At 53.0% G+C, this 17,314-nt stretch overlaps 1 protein-coding gene and 1 non-coding gene across 3 annotated transcripts in view; one reads left to right on the top strand and one right to left on the bottom strand.

The window, feature by feature from the left end:
• ITGAX (integrin subunit alpha X) overlaps positions 1-14,851 on the bottom strand; it is a 30,758-nt gene extending 15,907 nt beyond the window's left edge. The window contains exons 1-14 of one of the 2 annotated variants that reach the window (XM_032243306.1): positions 14,628-14,851; positions 13,077-13,182; positions 12,354-12,457; positions 11,986-12,056; positions 11,732-11,843; positions 9,268-9,398; positions 9,033-9,178; positions 8,636-8,789; positions 7,688-7,838; positions 7,009-7,082; positions 6,713-6,842; positions 6,079-6,221; positions 5,758-5,898; positions 5,458-5,667 (exon numbers count right to left, since the gene is read on the bottom strand). In XM_032243306.1, the coding sequence (XP_032099197.1) occupies positions 5,458-5,667; positions 5,758-5,898; positions 6,079-6,221; positions 6,713-6,842; positions 7,009-7,082; positions 7,688-7,838; positions 8,636-8,789; positions 9,033-9,178; positions 9,268-9,398; positions 11,732-11,843; positions 11,986-12,056; positions 12,354-12,457; positions 13,077-13,182; positions 14,628-14,664 (1,710 nt within the window). In that variant the 5' untranslated portion in view covers positions 14,665-14,851. The remainder of the gene's footprint in view (positions 1-5,457; positions 5,668-5,757; positions 5,899-6,078; positions 6,222-6,712; positions 6,843-7,008; positions 7,083-7,687; positions 7,839-8,635; positions 8,790-9,032; positions 9,179-9,267; positions 9,399-11,731; positions 11,844-11,985; positions 12,057-12,353; positions 12,458-13,076; positions 13,183-14,627) is intronic. The other variant, XM_032243308.1, reaches the window with a different exon arrangement.
• LOC116526748 lies at positions 8,262-8,380 on the top strand. Its single transcript, XR_004258252.1, has one exon. It is a non-coding gene; the product is annotated as a 5S ribosomal RNA (ribosomal RNA).
• Positions 14,852-17,314: the final 2,463 nt, after the last annotated feature.

The following is a 17,314-nucleotide window of genomic DNA, read 5'->3' as shown; positions in this document are numbered from 1 at the left end:
TTTTTTTTTTTTTTTTTTTTTGAGACACAGTTTTACTCTGTCACCCAGGCTGGAGTGCAGAGGTGCAATCTCGGCTCACTGCAATCTTCACTTCCTGGGTTCAAGCGATTCTCCTGCTTCAGCCTCCTGAGTAGCTGTAATTACAGGTGTGCGCCACCATGCCCGGCTAATATTTTTGTATTATTAGTAGGGACAGGGTTTCACCATGTTGGCCAGGCTGGTGTCAATCTCCTGACCTCAGGTGATCCGCCTGCCTCAGCCTCCCAAAGAGTGGGGATTGCAGGCGTGAACCACTGCGCCCAGCCTGTTTATATAATATTCTTAATCTTGTGTATTGTCATTTCAGTAATGTTCATAGCATCTTCACCAGGAATAAATTCTCTCTGAAAAAAAAGACCACTTTCTTTGCTCTTCCATAAGAAGCAAGTCCTTATCTTGCTTCCTATATCTGTGCAAGTTTCATCATGAGATTGCAGCAATTCAGGCTCCACTTCGAATTCTGGTATTTCCACCACATCCGTAGTCACTTCCTCTCGCTGAAGTCTTAAACCACTCAAAGTAATCCATGAGAACTGGAATCAGCTTCTCTCAAACTCTTGTTAATGTTGATATTTTGGCCCCCTCTCATGAATAATGAATGTTCTTAATGGCATCTAAAATGGTGAATTTTTTTCCAGAAGGTTTTCAATTGACTTTGCCCAGATCCATCAGAAGAATCGCCACCTATGGCAGCTATAGCGTTATGAAATGTATTTCTGAAATCATAAGACTTGGAAGTCGAATTTACTCCTTGGTCCATGGACTGCAGAATGGACGTGTGTTTGCAGGCATGAAAACAACACGGATCTCCTTGAACTTCTCCATCAGAGCTCTTGGGCAACCAGGTGCATTATCACTGAGCAGCAAACTTTGGAAAGAAATCTATTTTTCTGAGCAGCAGGTCTCCAGGGTAGGCTTAAAACACTCAATCGACCACGCTGCAGACAGACGTGCTGCCACTCCAGCTTTGTTCCATTTCTAGAGCACAGGAAGGGTAGATTTAGTATCATTCTTCAGGGTCCCGGAATTTTCAGAACAGTAAATGAGCAATGACTACAACTTGAAGTCCTACCAGCTGCATTAGCCTCTAACAGGAGAGTCAGCCTGTCCTTTGAAGCATTGAAGCCAGGCATTGACTTCTCTGCCATGAAAGTCCTAGACGGCATCTTCTTCCATCAAAGCCCATTTCATCTACATTGAAAACCTGTTGCCGAGTGTAGCCACCTTCATCAGGGATTTCCTGGAGAACTTGCTGTGGTTTCTCCATCAGCCCTTGCTGCTTCCCCTTGTGCTTTTATGTTTTGGAGACGGCTTCTTTCCTTCAACCTCATGAACCCACCTCTGCTGACTTCAGACTTCGATTCTGAAACTTCTTCACCTCTCTCAGCCTTCGTAGAACTGAAGACCATTCGGGTCTCGCTCTGGATTAGGCTTTGGCTGAGGGGAATGTTATGGCTGCTTTGGTCTATCCAGACCACTCAAACTGCCTTCATAATAGCAATGAGGCTGTTTCACTTATTATTCATATGTTTACTGGAGTAGCACTCTTAATTTCCTTCATTAACTTTTTCTTTGCATTCACAATTTGGCTAACTGTTTAGTGCAAAAGGCCTAGCCTTTAGCCCGTCTTGGCTTTTGACATGGCTTCTTCACCAAGCTTAATCATTTCTAGCTTTTGATTCAAAGTGAGAGACATGTGCCAGACGTGGTGGCTCATGTTGGTATTCCCAGTTTGTCGGGAGGTTGAGGCCAGCAGATCACTTGTGGTCAGGAGTTCAAGACCAGCCTGGCCAACATGGCAAAATCTTGTCTCTACTAAAAAATACAAAAATTAGACAGGCATGGTGGCACGCAATGCGGGAGAATCACTCGAGTCCTAGAGGGGGAAGCTGCAGTGAGCTGAGATCACATCAGTGCACTCCAGCCTGAGTGAAGAGTGAGACCCTGCCTCAATCAATCAATAAACAGTGAGAGACATGTGACTCTTCCTTTCACTTAAAGATCATTGTAGAGTTATTATATGGCTTAATTTCAATATCGCAGCATCGCAAGGAATAGAGAGGCCAGAGGAGAGGGAGAGAGAGCCCGGGGAACTATCAGTGACGGAGCAGTCAGAACACACACATTTGTGAAGTTCGCCTTCGTATATGGATGAGCTTCATGGTGCCAGAAAACAATCGTAACATCAAAGATCACTGATCACAGATCACCATCAGAGACGTGGTAAGTACAAAAAAGCCTGAAACACCATGAGAATTACCAAACGTGACACAGAGACACAAAGTGAGTGCGTGTGGTTGGATAAATGGCACCAATCGACTCGCTCCGGGCAAGGTCGCCAAACACCTTCACTGTGTAAAACACGCAGTGTCTGCAAAGCGAAGAACAAGGTACACCTGCGTGTGATGGGTTGTGGGATGGAGTGGAAAGAAGGAAAAAATCATGGTGGGGCAGTGAATCCAGAAAGGCCGCCTCTTAGAATCAGGCCTGTGGGTGTAACCAAGCAATATTTGTATCCGAGGGTCTACACAAATATACCTCAAAGCCACCGCAGCAAAGGAAAGTCAAACAAATTGGTACAGACTGTTTGCAGTTTCATGACAACACGTGGGCCCTTGCTATTCTCAACAGTCTTTCAACCTCTTCTTTAGATTCCCCTTCCATTGTTAGACTATGTGGTTTTCGTTTCTTTGTTTTGAGATGGAGTCTCACTCTGTCACCCAGGCTGGAGTGCAGTGGTGCAATCTCAGCTCACTGCAACTTTCGCCACCTGAGTTCAAGCGATTTTCTTGCCTCAGCTTCTCAAGTAGCTGGAATTACAGGCATGCGCCACCAGCCCTGGCTAATTTTTGTATTTTTGGTAGAGATGGGGTTTCACCATGTTGGCCAGGCTAGTCTCGAACTCCTGACCTCAAGTGATCCACCTGCCTTCGCCTCCCAAAGTGCCGGGATTACAGGCGGGAGTCACCACATCTGGCCAGCTGTTAAACTATCTTAATGATAGTTATAACGGATTATAACAACCTGATGCCTATTGTGTGCCAGGCACTGTGATAAGCACTTCACGCATACTAACTCATGTAATCCTCACAGCAGCAGCTCAATGAGGTTGGCTCTATTATTACCACCATTTTACCGATGAGAAAACCGAGCACAGAGAGGGTGAGTTACCTGACCGAGATCACACAGCTGGTGTGTGACAGAACTGCAGGGACCTTCCTTGGCACTTTTTTCTTTTTGGTAATGACTTTTTTGAGCTATGGACCACATCGCACACAAGTCACCCCTTTAAAGTATATGACTTTTGTGGTTTCTGGTATGTATCGAGAGTTGTGAAACCACTACCCCAATCAATTTTAGAGCATTTCCACTACCTCAAAAAGGGACTCCACAGCCATTAGCAGTCACCCTCATGCCCCTGGCTGCCCCCCACACCCAGCCCTGTGCAACTGCTCATCTACTTTCTGTCTCTACAGATTTGCCTGTTCTGGCCCCTTGGCCTGAATATATGTGGCCTTCTATGTCTGGCTTCCCTCACTTAGCATATTTTCCAGGTGGAATTGCCAGATCACATGGCAACTCTATGTTTAACTTTTTTTGAAATGGAGTCTCACTCTGTCACCCAGGCTGGAGTGCAGTGGCATGATCTCAGCGCACTGCAACCTCTGCCTCCTGGGTTCAAGCGATTCTCCTGCCTCAGCCTCCCGAGTAGCTAGGATTACAGGCACCCGCCACCATGCCTGGGTAATTTTTTTTTTCTTTTGTATTTTTAGTAGAGATAGGATTCACCGTGTTGGCCAGGCTGGTCTCAAACTCCTGACCTCAAGTGATCCACCCACCTCGGCCTCCCAAAGTGCTGGGATTATTTGTAACCAAGGGTCTACACAAATATACTTCAAATATACCACAAATATACCCAGGCATGAGCCATCATGCCTGGCCTGTGTTTAATGTTTTGAGGACCTGCCAGACTGTTTTCCAAAGCAGCTGAGTGGATTTACACCATCCCCAGCAGCGCAGGAGGATGCCCAGTTCTCCACATCCTCACCACGCCAGTCATTATCCGTAAATAAAAAAAATAGTTTTTATTTGCTGATGACTGATGACATAGAGAATCATTGTATTCACTCACTGGCCCTTGGTACCTCTTCTTTGGAGAAATGTCTATCCCTATCCAGATCGTTTGCCCTTTTTCTTTTTTTTTTTTTTTTTTGGTGACACAGGGTTGTGCTGTGTCACCTGGGCTGAAGTGAAGTGATACAATCTGCAGCCTCAACCTTCTGGGCTCAGGCGATCCTCCCACCTCAGCCTCCCGAGTAATTGGGACTACAGTTACTACAGCACCACGATGTCTGGCTAATTTTTAAATTTTTTTTTACAGAGATGGGGTCTCCCTATGTTGTCCAGGCTGGCCTCAAACTCCTGGCCTCAAGCAATCCTCCTGCCTTGGGCTCCCAAAGTGTTGGAATCACAGATGTGAGCCACCTCAAGCTGCCCCTTTGCCTATTTTTTAACAGGGCTTTCTTGACTTTTGCCAACAAAAGTAGCCCTTTGTTCTCAGGGAACCCTGCTCCCTTGGGTGGAGGGTTGCAGGAATGAGCATGTGGGGGGACCTCAATGGCAGGAAGGAATAAAATCATGTAGCATCCAGGGAGGCAAGGGGTGAATGAAAGGACAGGCTGAAATGACTAGATCTAAGTGGTTAGCAGCAAGGAGCCCCGATACTGTGCCAGGTTAGAGGTTAGAAGGCCAGAGCACCCCTCACCATCTCAGACCCACTCTGAACCAACGCCCTTGTCTTCCCCGTGCCCCAGATTCTATCTGTAAAATGAGTTTTCTGTGCCAGGCCTGTGTAGCTTGTAAAACTGGCAGGGGGCTGGACACAGCGGCTCATAACTATAATCCTAGCACTTTAGGAAGCCAAGACGGGAAGATCACCTGAGGTCACCAGTTCAAGACCAGCCTGGCCAACACAGTGAAACCCTGTCTCTACTAAAAATTAGAAAAATTAACCAGAAGTGGTGGTGTATACCTGTAATCACAGCTACTGGGGAGGCTGAGGCAGGAGAATCACTTGAACCAGGAGGCAAAGTTTGCAGTGAGTCGAGACTGTGCCACTGCACTCCAGCCTGGGTGACATAGCAAGACTCCATGTCAAAAAAAAAAAAAAAAGTGGTGGGGGACGGATAGGCTGGGAGCGGAACCCGCTCAGATGTCACGTCTGTGTGCAAAGCAGAGCACCCCTACTCCCCGCTCCCAGTCCCCACATCACACAGCGTTTCCTTGCAACTACAGAGTGCTCAGAGCTGGGCAAGGGAGGTAGGAAGCGGTAAAAAGGGACAGTTTTCGAGTATGACAGGTGGGGAGAGGCAAGGAGGAGGCTGCTGTGGTGACAGAAACGCATCCATCCAACCTCACCTGGCTATAGGAGGGGCTGATGCTGGGTCCGGAGTCTCCGTGAAACAGGTAGACAGCACCCCGGTCCTCCTCCTCTCCTGGGGCCCCGATGGCCACATCCGTCAGCTTGTCCCCATTGACGTCCCCCAGCACCGTCAGAGCCGCCCCAAAGCGGCCCCAGGGGTGGCCCTGCTCCCCTCGGAGAACCGAATTACACCACCACCTGCTCCACTGCAGAACACAAGCAGTGTCAGGCCCAACCCGGACGACCCCTCCACCCACACCAGACCCCACCCAGCCCAGGTCCCATAGGCTACTCACCCCCCTGGGCAAGGGGCACACGGACACCTGGCCCCCTCGGATCTGCTCGTAGTAATGGGGGGCCCCGATGAGGATCAGGTCGGTGTTGCCATCGCTGTCCATGTCCACGGAGCAGAGGGAGGCCCCAAAGTAGGAGCCGACCTGGAGGGCAGAGGCTGGGTCGTGCTGCCTGCCCCACCAGAGGCAGCCCTGAGGGCCAGGTCCCGCCTCTCCCCAGGTACCAGGACCTCTCCAAAGGCCCCCAAAGCCCCTCCCTCCTCTCCTCTGCCCAGGTCACCGCCCACACCCTCATCTTCGCCTCTGGCTCCGGCCACGCCCAACCTGGGTCCCCGTGACTTCAGCCTTCATCCTCCATCTCCTGGACACCTGGGTGAAGATGACAGCCTTCCCGGTGTGCTGGTAGCGGGGGGCCCCCAGGACCAGGCTCTGTACCCCCTTCCACAGGGCCAGCTGGGTGGAGTAACCTGAGAGGTCCAGGCCTCAGCACAAAGGCCCCCAGCCCCCTGTCCCCAGAACCCTGGACCACACAGCAGCCAGCACAGCCCATCACCCTCCTCAGAACCCTGGACCCCACTCCAGCAAGCACAGCCCATCCCCCTCCCCAGAACCCTGGACCACCACCCTGGGCAATGCAGCCACCACCCCCCTTCTCAGAACCCTGGACCTCACCCTAGCCAGCCCAGCTCCCATCCCTCTCCCCAGAACCCTGGACCCCACCACAGGCAGCACAGCCCCATCCCCCTCCCCAGAACCCTGGACCTCACCCTAGCCAGCCCAGCTCCCATCCCCCTCCCCGGAACCCTGGACCCCACCTCAGGCAGCACAGCCCCATCCCCCTCCCCGGAACCCTAGACCCCACCCCAGACAGCACAGCCCCATCCTGCTCCCCAGAACCCTGGACCCCACCCTGGGCAGTGCATCTCCCACCTGTCCCCAGCCCCTGGCCATTTCTCACCCAGGTAAGAATCCCTCATGTCCACATTCTCCTGAGACATGTTGATGAAGGTGGGGTTCATATTTGGGGGGTACAGGAAGGCACCTCCAGACCAGCTGAAGCTCCCCACAGCCCCCAGGACAGGGCCATCCTGGGAGGAAAAGATTCCAGGGCTGAGCAGAGGCCAGAGAAGGAAGACACGTGTCCCAGAGATAGGCCGGCCACCCGTGCCTCTCGCCCACCTGCCACCCACCCTGGCCTTCCCTGCTCCCGCCGTCCCCTCACCACACATCATCAGCCTAAGGGGCCCCACTCACAGGCGTGAACACAGCACTGAAGCCTTCCTGCGCCATCTCCAATTCAAAGGAGCTACTGCTTGTAGTCTCGGTACCTAGGGGAAGGCGTGACGCTTGAGTGCCAGGGAGGGAGGCGGGCTTTGCCAGGTCCAAGAAGAACACCTCAGCTTTAGGAGAAGCTAAGGCTGGAGGCTACAGGAAGGGTTGGTGCCTGTGACAGGGACCAGGCTCTGCCCTGCAGATCGGCTCTGACTTCGGGGACCCCCTCTGCTCCGTGGACATGGACAGCAACCGCAGCACCGACCAGGTCCTCATCGGGGACCCTATTACTATGAGCAGACCTGAGGGGACCAAGTGCCCATGTGCCCCTTGCCCAGGGGGGTGAATGGCTGGAGGGACCTGGGCGGGATGGGGCCTGGTGTGGATGGAAGGGTCTCCTGGGTTGGGCCTGGTAACTGCAGTGGAGCAGGCGGTGGTGTGAAATCAATCTCTGTGGGGAGCAGGGCCACTCCTTGGGCCACTTTGGGGTGGCTCTGACAGTGCTGGGGGATGTGAATGGGGACAAGCTGATGGACTTTGGGGCCCCAGGAGGGTGGGAGAACCAGGCTGCTGTCTGTGGGTTCCATGGAGCCTCGGGTGCCAAAGGGAAAGGCATTACAGCTGAGGATTTCCCAAGCGAAGAGCTCCCTTTCAGACTCACCCTCAATGGCAAAGATCTTCTCCTTCAGTTGGTTCTGGATATCTTTCAGAGCATCAAAGTCCTCCACTTTAAATATGTGTTCCTGGGAGGGCTTCGATGCAATGTCATTCAATTCTTTCCAGGAGTTTCTGTTTTGAAAAGCTGATCCAACCTGTCCCCAGAAAAGATGAACTCAGTAAAAATAATGAATGGAATGCGCCTGTGTGCACTGGGTGCAGCATCCTCCAACAACCCTGCAGGGTCGGCAGGACCGCACGCATCAGACACATGAGAAGCACGAGCCCCCGACGGCAGCAGGGAGTTTAGGAGAAAGGACCACGGTCCCCAGGCTGGGCCAGAGTTTTCATCCTGAAGGCAGTAAGAGCCGACAGAGCTGACAGAGCTGGTGTTTCTACCCTTGAAAGAGATGTTGTTGGCGGTGGCTCACGCTTGTAATCCCTGTGCCTTGGGAGGCCAAGGTGGTAGAACTGCTTGAGGCCAGGAATTAGAGACCAGCCCGGGCAACATAGCAAGACCCATCTCTACCAAAAAAAAAAAAAAAAAAAAAAAAAAAAAAAGGTAAAATAAAAATCGCAACTACAGCCAAACCACCCTGAACACGCCCGATCTCGTCTGATCTTGGAAGCTAAGCAGGGTCGGGCCTGGTTAGTACTTGGATGGGAGACCACCTGGGAACACCGGGTGCTGTAGGCTTATGAAAAATGAAATAAAATAAAATAAAATAAAAATCTCCAGGCATGGTGGCGCACAGCTGTGTTTCCAGCTACTGGAGAGGCTGGGGTGGGAGAATCACTGCAGCCCAGGAGTTCGAGGCTGCAGTGAGCTAGGATTTTACCACTGCACTCCAGCCTGGGAGACAGAGCAAGACCCTGTCTCAAAGAGAAAAGCAAGGGAAACTGCCCTGAGAGGAAGCTGAGGGAGAAGGGGGAAGGCGTCGCCATGCCCTACCCCAATTGCATAGCGGATGATGCCTGCTTTGTCTGCCATGGGGATGACATCATCATAATCCAGCCAGTCGCCTTCTTTCTTCCCATCAGTGATGACAATGAGGATCTTGGTGGCATCCCTGCGGGCCCCGTTTGAGGCAAGGAACAATTCCCTCCTAACAGGAAAGAAGAGGTCTTAGAGGCCTGTGAACAAAACCACATTAGCCACTGGTGCCCTTGTGAAAATGAGAAGGTGCCCTTCCTTTGGGAGGCTCCAGTCCCACCTAGAGGTCCCACCTTGGCAAGGGTATCACGGGCTGGATTTCAGTCCCTGCCTGTCCCCTTCTTGCGGAGACAGATGAGGCTCAAGGGAAGACCTGGATGCTTTGGGACTGTGCCTGGGAGAAGTCAGGACTCACACAACTTTTTGGATGGCGGTGGCCGTGTGTGTGTACCCTCCCAGCTGGTAGACAGAAGCCAACAGGCTGAGGGGGTTTGAGCTGTCCCTGAATTCCTTGAAAGTGAAGTGTGTTCGGAATTTGCTGGAGAACTGCATCAGGGAAAACTGGGAGAAGCACACAGGGCCGGGGCTGAGACCATTTCACCAGGGTCCAAGCTCCCACCCTCAGCAGCCTCCCTCCTCCGAAGGCACACCTGGGTGCTGGGTCTCTGAAAGTGGCTCATCACAGCTCTCACGAAGCTCTTCATCGTGGCAAAGTTGTTGTATAAGATGCTGCCCGAGCCATCGATCAGGAACACAATGTCCTGCTCCTGTCTTGGGCACTCTGGGGAAGGAGGTGGCACAGGTCCTCCAAGGGACACTCCCAGAGCCCAGGACCGTGGCCTCCTGGCCACAAGAGCTGACTCTCCCAACACCCTTCCTCCCCTAAGCCCCTAGTCTGGCGATGGGAGTCAGGCTCCACACCCTGGGTCCTCTCCTCATTGGGGGCAGGGCTTCCCTACCCCGCTGCCTGGGACAAGCCCCTTCATTCTCACAGTTGCATAAAGAGTCTGTGTTGAAGCTGCTCACTCCTGCGAAGCCAGCCCAGCCGATAAGAAAGTAAAGGTCAGGCTGGGCACAGTGGCTCACGTCTGTAATCCAAGCACTTTGGGAGGCCTAGGCAGGAGGACTGCTTGAGCCCAGGATTTCAAGATCAGCCTAGACAACGTAGTGAGAACCCACGTCTATTAAAAATTGTTAAAATCAGCTGGGTGTGGGCATGGTGGCTGTGGTCCCAGTTACTCTGGAGGCTAAGGTGGGAGGATCACTTGAGCCCAGGAGTCGGAAGCTTCAGTGAGCTGTGATTGTACCACTGCACTTTAGCCTGGGTGACAGAGTAAGACTCTGTCTCTTAAAAAAAAAAAAAAAAAGGATTTCTCCAATTCAGATGGCAGGAAGTGAGGGTCTACCCCTCCACCCTGAATATCTGTGACCTCCCTGGACCCTCCCCACCTTCCTCCCCCAGTGTCATCCCATCCAGCAATGACACAACCTGACCCCATCCCCTGGCCAGTGTTTGTCCTCACTGCTCAGTGCTGAATGGTAGTTTGATTTTTTGTTTTGTTTTATGTTTTTGATTTATTTTTTTTTTGAGATGGAGTCTTGCGCTGTTGCCCAGGCTGGAGTGCAGTGGCATGATCTTGGCCCACCAAAACCTCTGCTTCCTGGGTTCAAGCAATTCTGCTGCCTCAGCCTCCTGAATAGCTGGGATTACAGGTGCACATCACCACAACTGGCTAATTTTTGTAGAGACGGTATTTCGCCATATTGGTCAGGCTGATCCTGAACTCCTGACCTTGTGATCCACCCACCTCAGCCTCCCAAAGTATAGTTTTGTTAATTTTTTTTTTAAGGTGGAGTCTTGCTGTGTCACCCAGGCTGGAGCGCAGTGGTGCAATCGTAGCTCACTACAGCCTCCAACTCCTGGGGTCAGGCAATTCTCCTGCCTCAGCCTCCCGAGTAGTTGGGACTACAGGTATGTAACACCACACCCAGCTACTTTTTATTTTTATTTTTGTAGAGATGAAGTCTCACTCTATTGCCCAGGCTGGTCTCAAACTCCAGGCCTCAAACAACCCTCCTGCTTTGATTGTTAATATTTTAAATTAATCATCCCAGGAGCAACCACACACTGGGCCTGTTCTGTTCCCAGCTTAAATACAGGCCCCCACTTCCCTCCAGCATGAAAGCAGCATCTGCCCTGAGAAGAGGACGTTCTTCCAGCACCTGGAGAGGAGACCCCCTTTCACGCAACCTCTCAGTGTCCCCTCTGCCTCAGAGGCCTCCATTAGAGAGACAGGCATCCTGGGCATTCTGATGGGTGCTAGGCCCCTGTGGATGGAGTCTGGACCCACAGAGGTGCTGGAAGGCACACGCTATTTGCAGCCAGACGTCAGTCTCACCAAGGGCTTCAGAGCAAATCTGAAACCAGGGGAGGCCTCAGCTCGCAAGGTCTGAAAAGCCCACTGTTCCGCTTCCTTATCTTTCTTCCCCATCAACACCAGGGAAGCCAGGCCCTGCACTTCAACCTGCACATGCACACGCATGCACACATATGTGTACACACACACGCATGCACATGCATGCACACATGTACACCTGTGTGTGCACATGTGTGTGTACATGCATGCATGCTCATACACACATGTACACATGCATACACATACATACATGCTGCTCACACTGTACCTTCACTGACCTTTCCTACTGCACAAACCAATTGGTCATATCCCAGGACCCATTGGATGAAAATAGATCCCCTTCTCTAAAAATAACAGCAGCGGCCTTCATAGGGCTGTCGCCTGGTGCCAGCTTCTGTGCTAACCCCTGACCATGAATCATCTTGTGTTACTTCAGTGCTGGGTGTGTTATTCTCCCCATCCAACAGATGAAGAAACTGAGGCTTGGAGAGGTTAAGATCCCACGAAAGGTCACACGATGTGTGGGCGACGTGCAGGGTGTGTGGGCAGCGGCGTCGGGAACCGCTACACCATGCAGTAACTCTTTTTCCAGAGCCCCTCTTTCGGACTTACTCTGGCAAGAGTGTCTCTGGCCCACTGTACCCCTAGTTAGATGCACGTGAGCTCCTCAAAGCCCTCCAGTGGCCCCGACACTCACCCTGCATGGATGCTGGGAGCCTCTGGGTGAGCTGGGTAGGGGCCAGGAGGAAGCAGAGTCCGGTCAGGTACATGTTCCTCCCGCACGCGTGGTGCATGGTGGGGCCGCAGGCCTGGGGACACAGCGGGCTGCTGGAGGGCTGCCCCTGCACCCTCGCATTCCGGCAGCTCCACCTTACACGAGACCCCCAACCCCTGAGGTCCCGGGTCCCCCCTCCCTCCCACAGGGGCCTCCTGTGACCCAGGGCCACTCACCAGCAGCTGGGAGGGGCTGGTGGTAGCCGCCAGGGACAGGCCCAGGGACATGTTCACTGCCTCCCAGGGGACTGCGGGACAGATATGTGCATGGTCACCCTCAGGGGGACAGAGAAGGCTACGGAAGAGCTGGGCAGGGGTCACCTCCACCTGGGAGACAAGGAGGTCTGACAGCGAAGGGGGCTGTTGGATCTTAACAGAACTGCAGGGGTGCACTGGGTGGGGAGGCCTTGAGGGGCCAGGAAGCGGGTCTGAGGGTGAAGGTCTCAGATACAGCAGAAGCTGGAAGTGAAACTCCGATGAGCACGGGCTCCCAGAGAGGGGAGCCTGGGAACCTGGCCCTGGGTCCTGGGGGGCCGGTGACTCACCCTGCAGGCTGATGGGCCGACAGGCACCGGTGCTGTAGCTGCACTGGTAGAGGCCGCCTGTTTGATTGGCAGCCGTCATCTCGTGAGGGGCTCCAACCACCACCCTGCAGGGAGAGAAGATACTGCAGGTGAGAGCATGGACAGTGGGCACAGCTGCCCTCGGGGGAGTTCACATTTCCTCTCCCAGCCTCGGCTTCCTCATCTGCAAGATGGGTTTTAATAATTTAAATTCTACAGGGGAGGGATTTGTCTGTTGGATTTTCTGACGTATGGAGACATAGTAGGTGCTCAAGAAATATTAGTTGAGTCTGGGCGTGGTGGTTCACACCTGGAATCCCAGCCCTCTGGGAGGCTAAGGCAGGAGGATCCCTCGAGCCCAGGAGTTTGAGACCAGCGTAACCAACATAGTGAGACCCTATCTCTCTATATATTTTTAAATGTGTACAAAAAAAGAAAGAAAAAACAAATAAGTGTTTTATGCATGACTGATTCCGACTCACAGGTTGCCACATTCCCTGTGACGAGCCTGGCACTGCACTGACTGCTCTGTAAATGTTAGCTGTGAGACCGGGCCTGCTTTCAAGGCAAATCTGCATAAGCCAGGGCAGTCACTACACCAGACAGAGAGGAGAGTTTGCAAATAACAGGGCAGGGTGGGGAGCATGGGGCCCTGAGCAGGGAGAGGAAGGATGGAGCCGAAGGCCAGCACCACCAGGGCCTCACCAGGAGTTGGCGTACTGGACCACGCTGTCTCCAAACCCAGCGCTGTCCACACGGAAGGCTGTCAGCCGCTCTGTGTCCAAGTTGAAACCCAGAGAAGTCGCTAAGACTGGGGAGGAGGTGGGAAGAGAGCTTTGGAGAAGGGTCTTCCTTCTGCCTGGCTGCCCCCCACCCCCAGCCCCAGTGGGGGCCTCTAAGTCTGATGCCTGGGATGCCTGGGTCTTCTGGACACCTAACTCATCACCTTCTCTCCTTCCGAGAGTCCAGAGAGGCCCCTCACCCACCATCCGCTGTCGAGTTTCAGTTCTCTGTTTCTGCAGAGCAGTACTAAGGTTCTAAAGAGGATCTTTCCCCACTGCACCCCTGGGGTGCTATGTCCAGGAAAACTTGGGGACCAAAGGTATGCTGTGCACAGAGCACAACCTTGGCACGTTCTGCCTATTTTAAAAATCTCTGAGGCTGGGCACGGTGGCTCACGCCTGTAATCCCAGCACTTTGGGAGGCCAAGGTAGGTGGATCACCTGAGGTCAGGAGTTCGAGACCAGCCTGGCCAACATGATGAAACCCTGTCTCTACTGAAAATACAAAAAAAAAAAAATTAGCCGGGCACAATGGCGGGTGCCTGTAATCCCAGCTACTCGGGGGGCTGAGACAGGAGAATCACTTGAACCCAGGAGGCAGAGGTTGTAGTGAGCTGAGATTGCATCATTGCACTCCAGCCTGGGCAAAAAGAGCAAAACTCTGTCTCAAGAAAGAAAAATAAAAAGATTAAAACTCTCTGGAGTGTCATGACAACTGTCCTCTCTTCCGGCATCTCTGGAACTCCCCCAAAATTGATTCATCCATATCCTCTCCCTCCATGTGGGAAGTAAAAATGTTCCTCCTTAAAGTTTCCTTTCTTATTAAAGAATAAATCATAAGTGTTATTCTTTAACAAGAGAAAAACACTTGTTAAAGAATATCCTCTTGTTAAGCCCTATCCTATGTAGCTGTTAAACATGCTATGCTTACAGGCACGTGGTACATTCTACCTCCTTGTACTTTAACCCTAGTTAACCAAGATGTCTGTGCTGGACATGCTCACAGGCATGTCCCAGCTTTCCATTGCTTTTACCTGTTTAGAAAAGTTTTAAGTTGTTAGCCAATCAGATTTGAGTTTAGATTGTAAGGTCTGGCTCCAGCCAACGGAGATCAGACACAGCAGTAAGGATGATCCCAAATGGGTAAGGGATAAATATGTCTGCTTTTCCTTTGTTAATTGCACTCTCCTGGCAAGATGGCTGGTCAGAGTACCCCTCCTGTAGTCCAGGAGGTAAAAATTGTGTTGCTGAAAGATCCTTTGTCTCAGTGCTAACTTTTCTTTGCGGCACTGAGCATCTGTTTCCGACACTCCACAAACTCCAGATCCCAAACCCTATGTGCCAGCCTCTCTCTCCTGCCTGAGTCTCTCTTCCTACCCAGATCCTGACCCTCCCCAGGCTGAACCCCCAGTTTAGGGCCTTGGCTCCCTTGGGCCTGGGTCCCCAGTCCCACTTCGTTGGGGACCAGGCTCACCTGTGAACAGGAGGAGTGCTGTCCTGGTCCTGGTCATGACTGGAAGGTCAGATGCGAAGCTCCGAGCTCCTGGGTTGTTTCAGGAAGAGCTAGACCAATGTACTGAGGAAGCAAGTGGCCAGAGAGGTGGCCAGGGGCAGGAAGAAAGTTGTCAGGGTGAGTCAGACGGGGCGGGCAGAGAACACAACTGAACCAAGGACCGGCCCACATGCCCACCCCTTGGCCGGAGTCACTCTCATCATATGACTTGGCTTGATGCTCTTTGTTTGAGTGGATGCAAATCCTTGCCCTGCCCTCTCAGGCTCCCCTGTGACTGGCAGAAGGTGCCCTTGACCCTGAAATGTCAGCCAGACTGGAGTGGGTGGGCAGAAGCCAGCCCCTCAGGACCCTGAAGGAAACCCTGGTGGAAGCCCTCCACTCTGACCTGGAAAGTCTGGGTCGAGGAATGGGGCATCCGGGTCCCTAGGAGGAGCACAGAGCGAGTACTCTCATTTATTCATTCACTGTTTTATTCATCATTTACTCAAGAAGCCTAATTTGAGCCTGGAGATGCAAGCCCTCTGCTAGGTGAAGAAAACGTAAACCACAAAGCCCCGGCCCTGGTGTCAGCGGAGAGGCAGATACATAAATAAGAAGCTCACTGCTATGAGGGAGAAGAGCAGAGACCACAGGGTGCCTCACCCAGGCTGGGAAGGTGTGGCTCTCTGGGAGGGCTTCCTGGAAGAGGCGGCGCTTGAGCTGAGCATTGAAAGCAATAGAACTCGGGAGATGACAGGGCAGCCAGACATGGACAAGGCAGGAGACAGGAGGGCATGTGTGTAAAATCAGTGAGGGAACCAGACAGTCAGAGGTGGGAAGTGGTAAGAGACAAGGTCAGGGCCGCTGGGAGGAGAGGAAGGGAAGCAGGACCCAGGCCCTGGAAGCCACCCTACTGTATGTACATCAATTTTTTTTTTCTTCAGAAACGGGATCTTGCTCTGTTACCCAGGCTGGAGTGCAGTGGTGTGATCATAGCTCACTGTAGCCTAGAACTCCTGGGCTCAAAGGACCTCCCACCTCAGCCTCCCAATTAGCTGGGAGTATAGGATTGCACCACTGCACCTTAATTTTTTTTATTATCATTATTTTTAGTAGAGACATGGTTTCCCCATGTTGGCCAGGCTGGTTTCAAACTCCTGGCCTCAATCAACCCTCCTGCCTCAGCTTCTGAAAGTGCTGGGGTCACAAGTGTGAGCCACCACACCCAGTAAAGACACATTGATTTTATCCTGAGGGTAGAGGGGAGCATTGAAGGGAATTAATGGGGATCACATCCCCTGTCATTGCTGGGAGAGTTGAGTGGGTGTGGAGGGCTTGGGAGAGCAGGTGGGAGCCTGGGCTGCCGCCTGTGATCATTGCTGTGCTGTGACAGCCGTCCTGGTGGGAAGGAGGTGTCTGTGGAGCCTCCGAGAGAGAGGTGGGAGGCAGTTGGGTATGTGGGTCTGGACCTCAGGAACAGCTCGGTTCTGGACCCATCAGCAGAAGTGCCGGGCGAGGTCCTGGCGAGAGTGTGACAAGGGAGGTACATGCAGGCCATGGAAACAGCAGCGGTGGCCACAGAGCAGGAGACCTGAAGACTGAGGAGGCCCCACAGAGAGGCGGAAGGAGGCAGGGAGAGAGACAGGCAGGCAGACCGGGGACACAAACCACAGAGCAGGCTGCCAGACATCCAGTGAGGGAAGACACGAGGACTGTCCCAGCTCTGGCTCCAGAGGCCATCAGAGACCCCGGAGTGGGCCATGCTGGGGCAGCAGGGAGGCCACACTGGCGTGGGCCGAGGAGGCATAGGTGTGACAAACGCAGCAGCGCTGTCACCTGGAGGGAGAGCCTCGGACCCCACACTTCTGAGCAGCATGGCTGGGAGTGGGCCCTGGAGAAAGGGGGAGACGAGGAAAACCGCAGAGAGAGAAGATGGTGGGTTGAAAGCCAAGAAGGAAATAGCAACAGAAAAACCCAAAAAAGAGGAAGAAGTGGCGCAGGTTCTGGAGAGGATAAAAAAAAAGAAACCAGCAACTGGGGATGCAGGGCGGGGCTTGTGGGCAGGGTGAGGGCCAGTGAGGCCTCGCCTTTGAGGAGGCCAGGATCCTGGCCTTGCCACCCCCTTTCTCCTGCTTGAGGTCCACCTCAGGTGGAGGAGGCAGGAGAGGAGGACCCCAGATGCATGAGAGGCCCCATCTCCTCTCAAGCTGCCCACCGACTCCCGCGGTACCCCAGGCTCAGTCAAGGTGAACTCAAATTGGAAGAAAGCCAAGGTGAGACCATTCGCTTTTGGAACAGACAATTCAGGCTCAGCAAAGAGGAAGACAGGACGCGTTCTCATCTCAGCCCACCCCCGTTACAGATGAGAGCCGTGGGGCTTGCAACCAGGACCTCAGGGAGTCTAAAACTCACAGCCCCACGCAGTGAATCATGACTTGATGATTCCAGAGGAAGGATGGCAGCCGGGGAAATGGTGTGAGCAAGGAAGGAAGGGGCTGCCCATCACCCACCTCCTCAGCCCCGAGGGATCCTGAGTCAGCAGAACCCAGCTCCCCACACAGCCCCCTGGGGTGCTCAGAGCCCAGGCTGAGCCCATGGCAAGAGGTCAAGGGTAGAGGGAGGATCTGGGGGAGTTTGGAGAGCAGCCAGCCTGTCCTGGGCTGATGCTC

The sequence above is a fragment of the Sapajus apella genome, unplaced genomic scaffold (assembly GCF_009761245.1).
Source record: "Sapajus apella isolate SASKATOON/1434 unplaced genomic scaffold, GSC_monkey_1.0 scaffold51, whole genome shotgun sequence".
NCBI lineage: Eukaryota > Metazoa > Chordata > Mammalia > Primates > Cebidae > Sapajus > Sapajus apella.
This window is presented reverse-complemented; position numbering and strand designations above follow the sequence as displayed.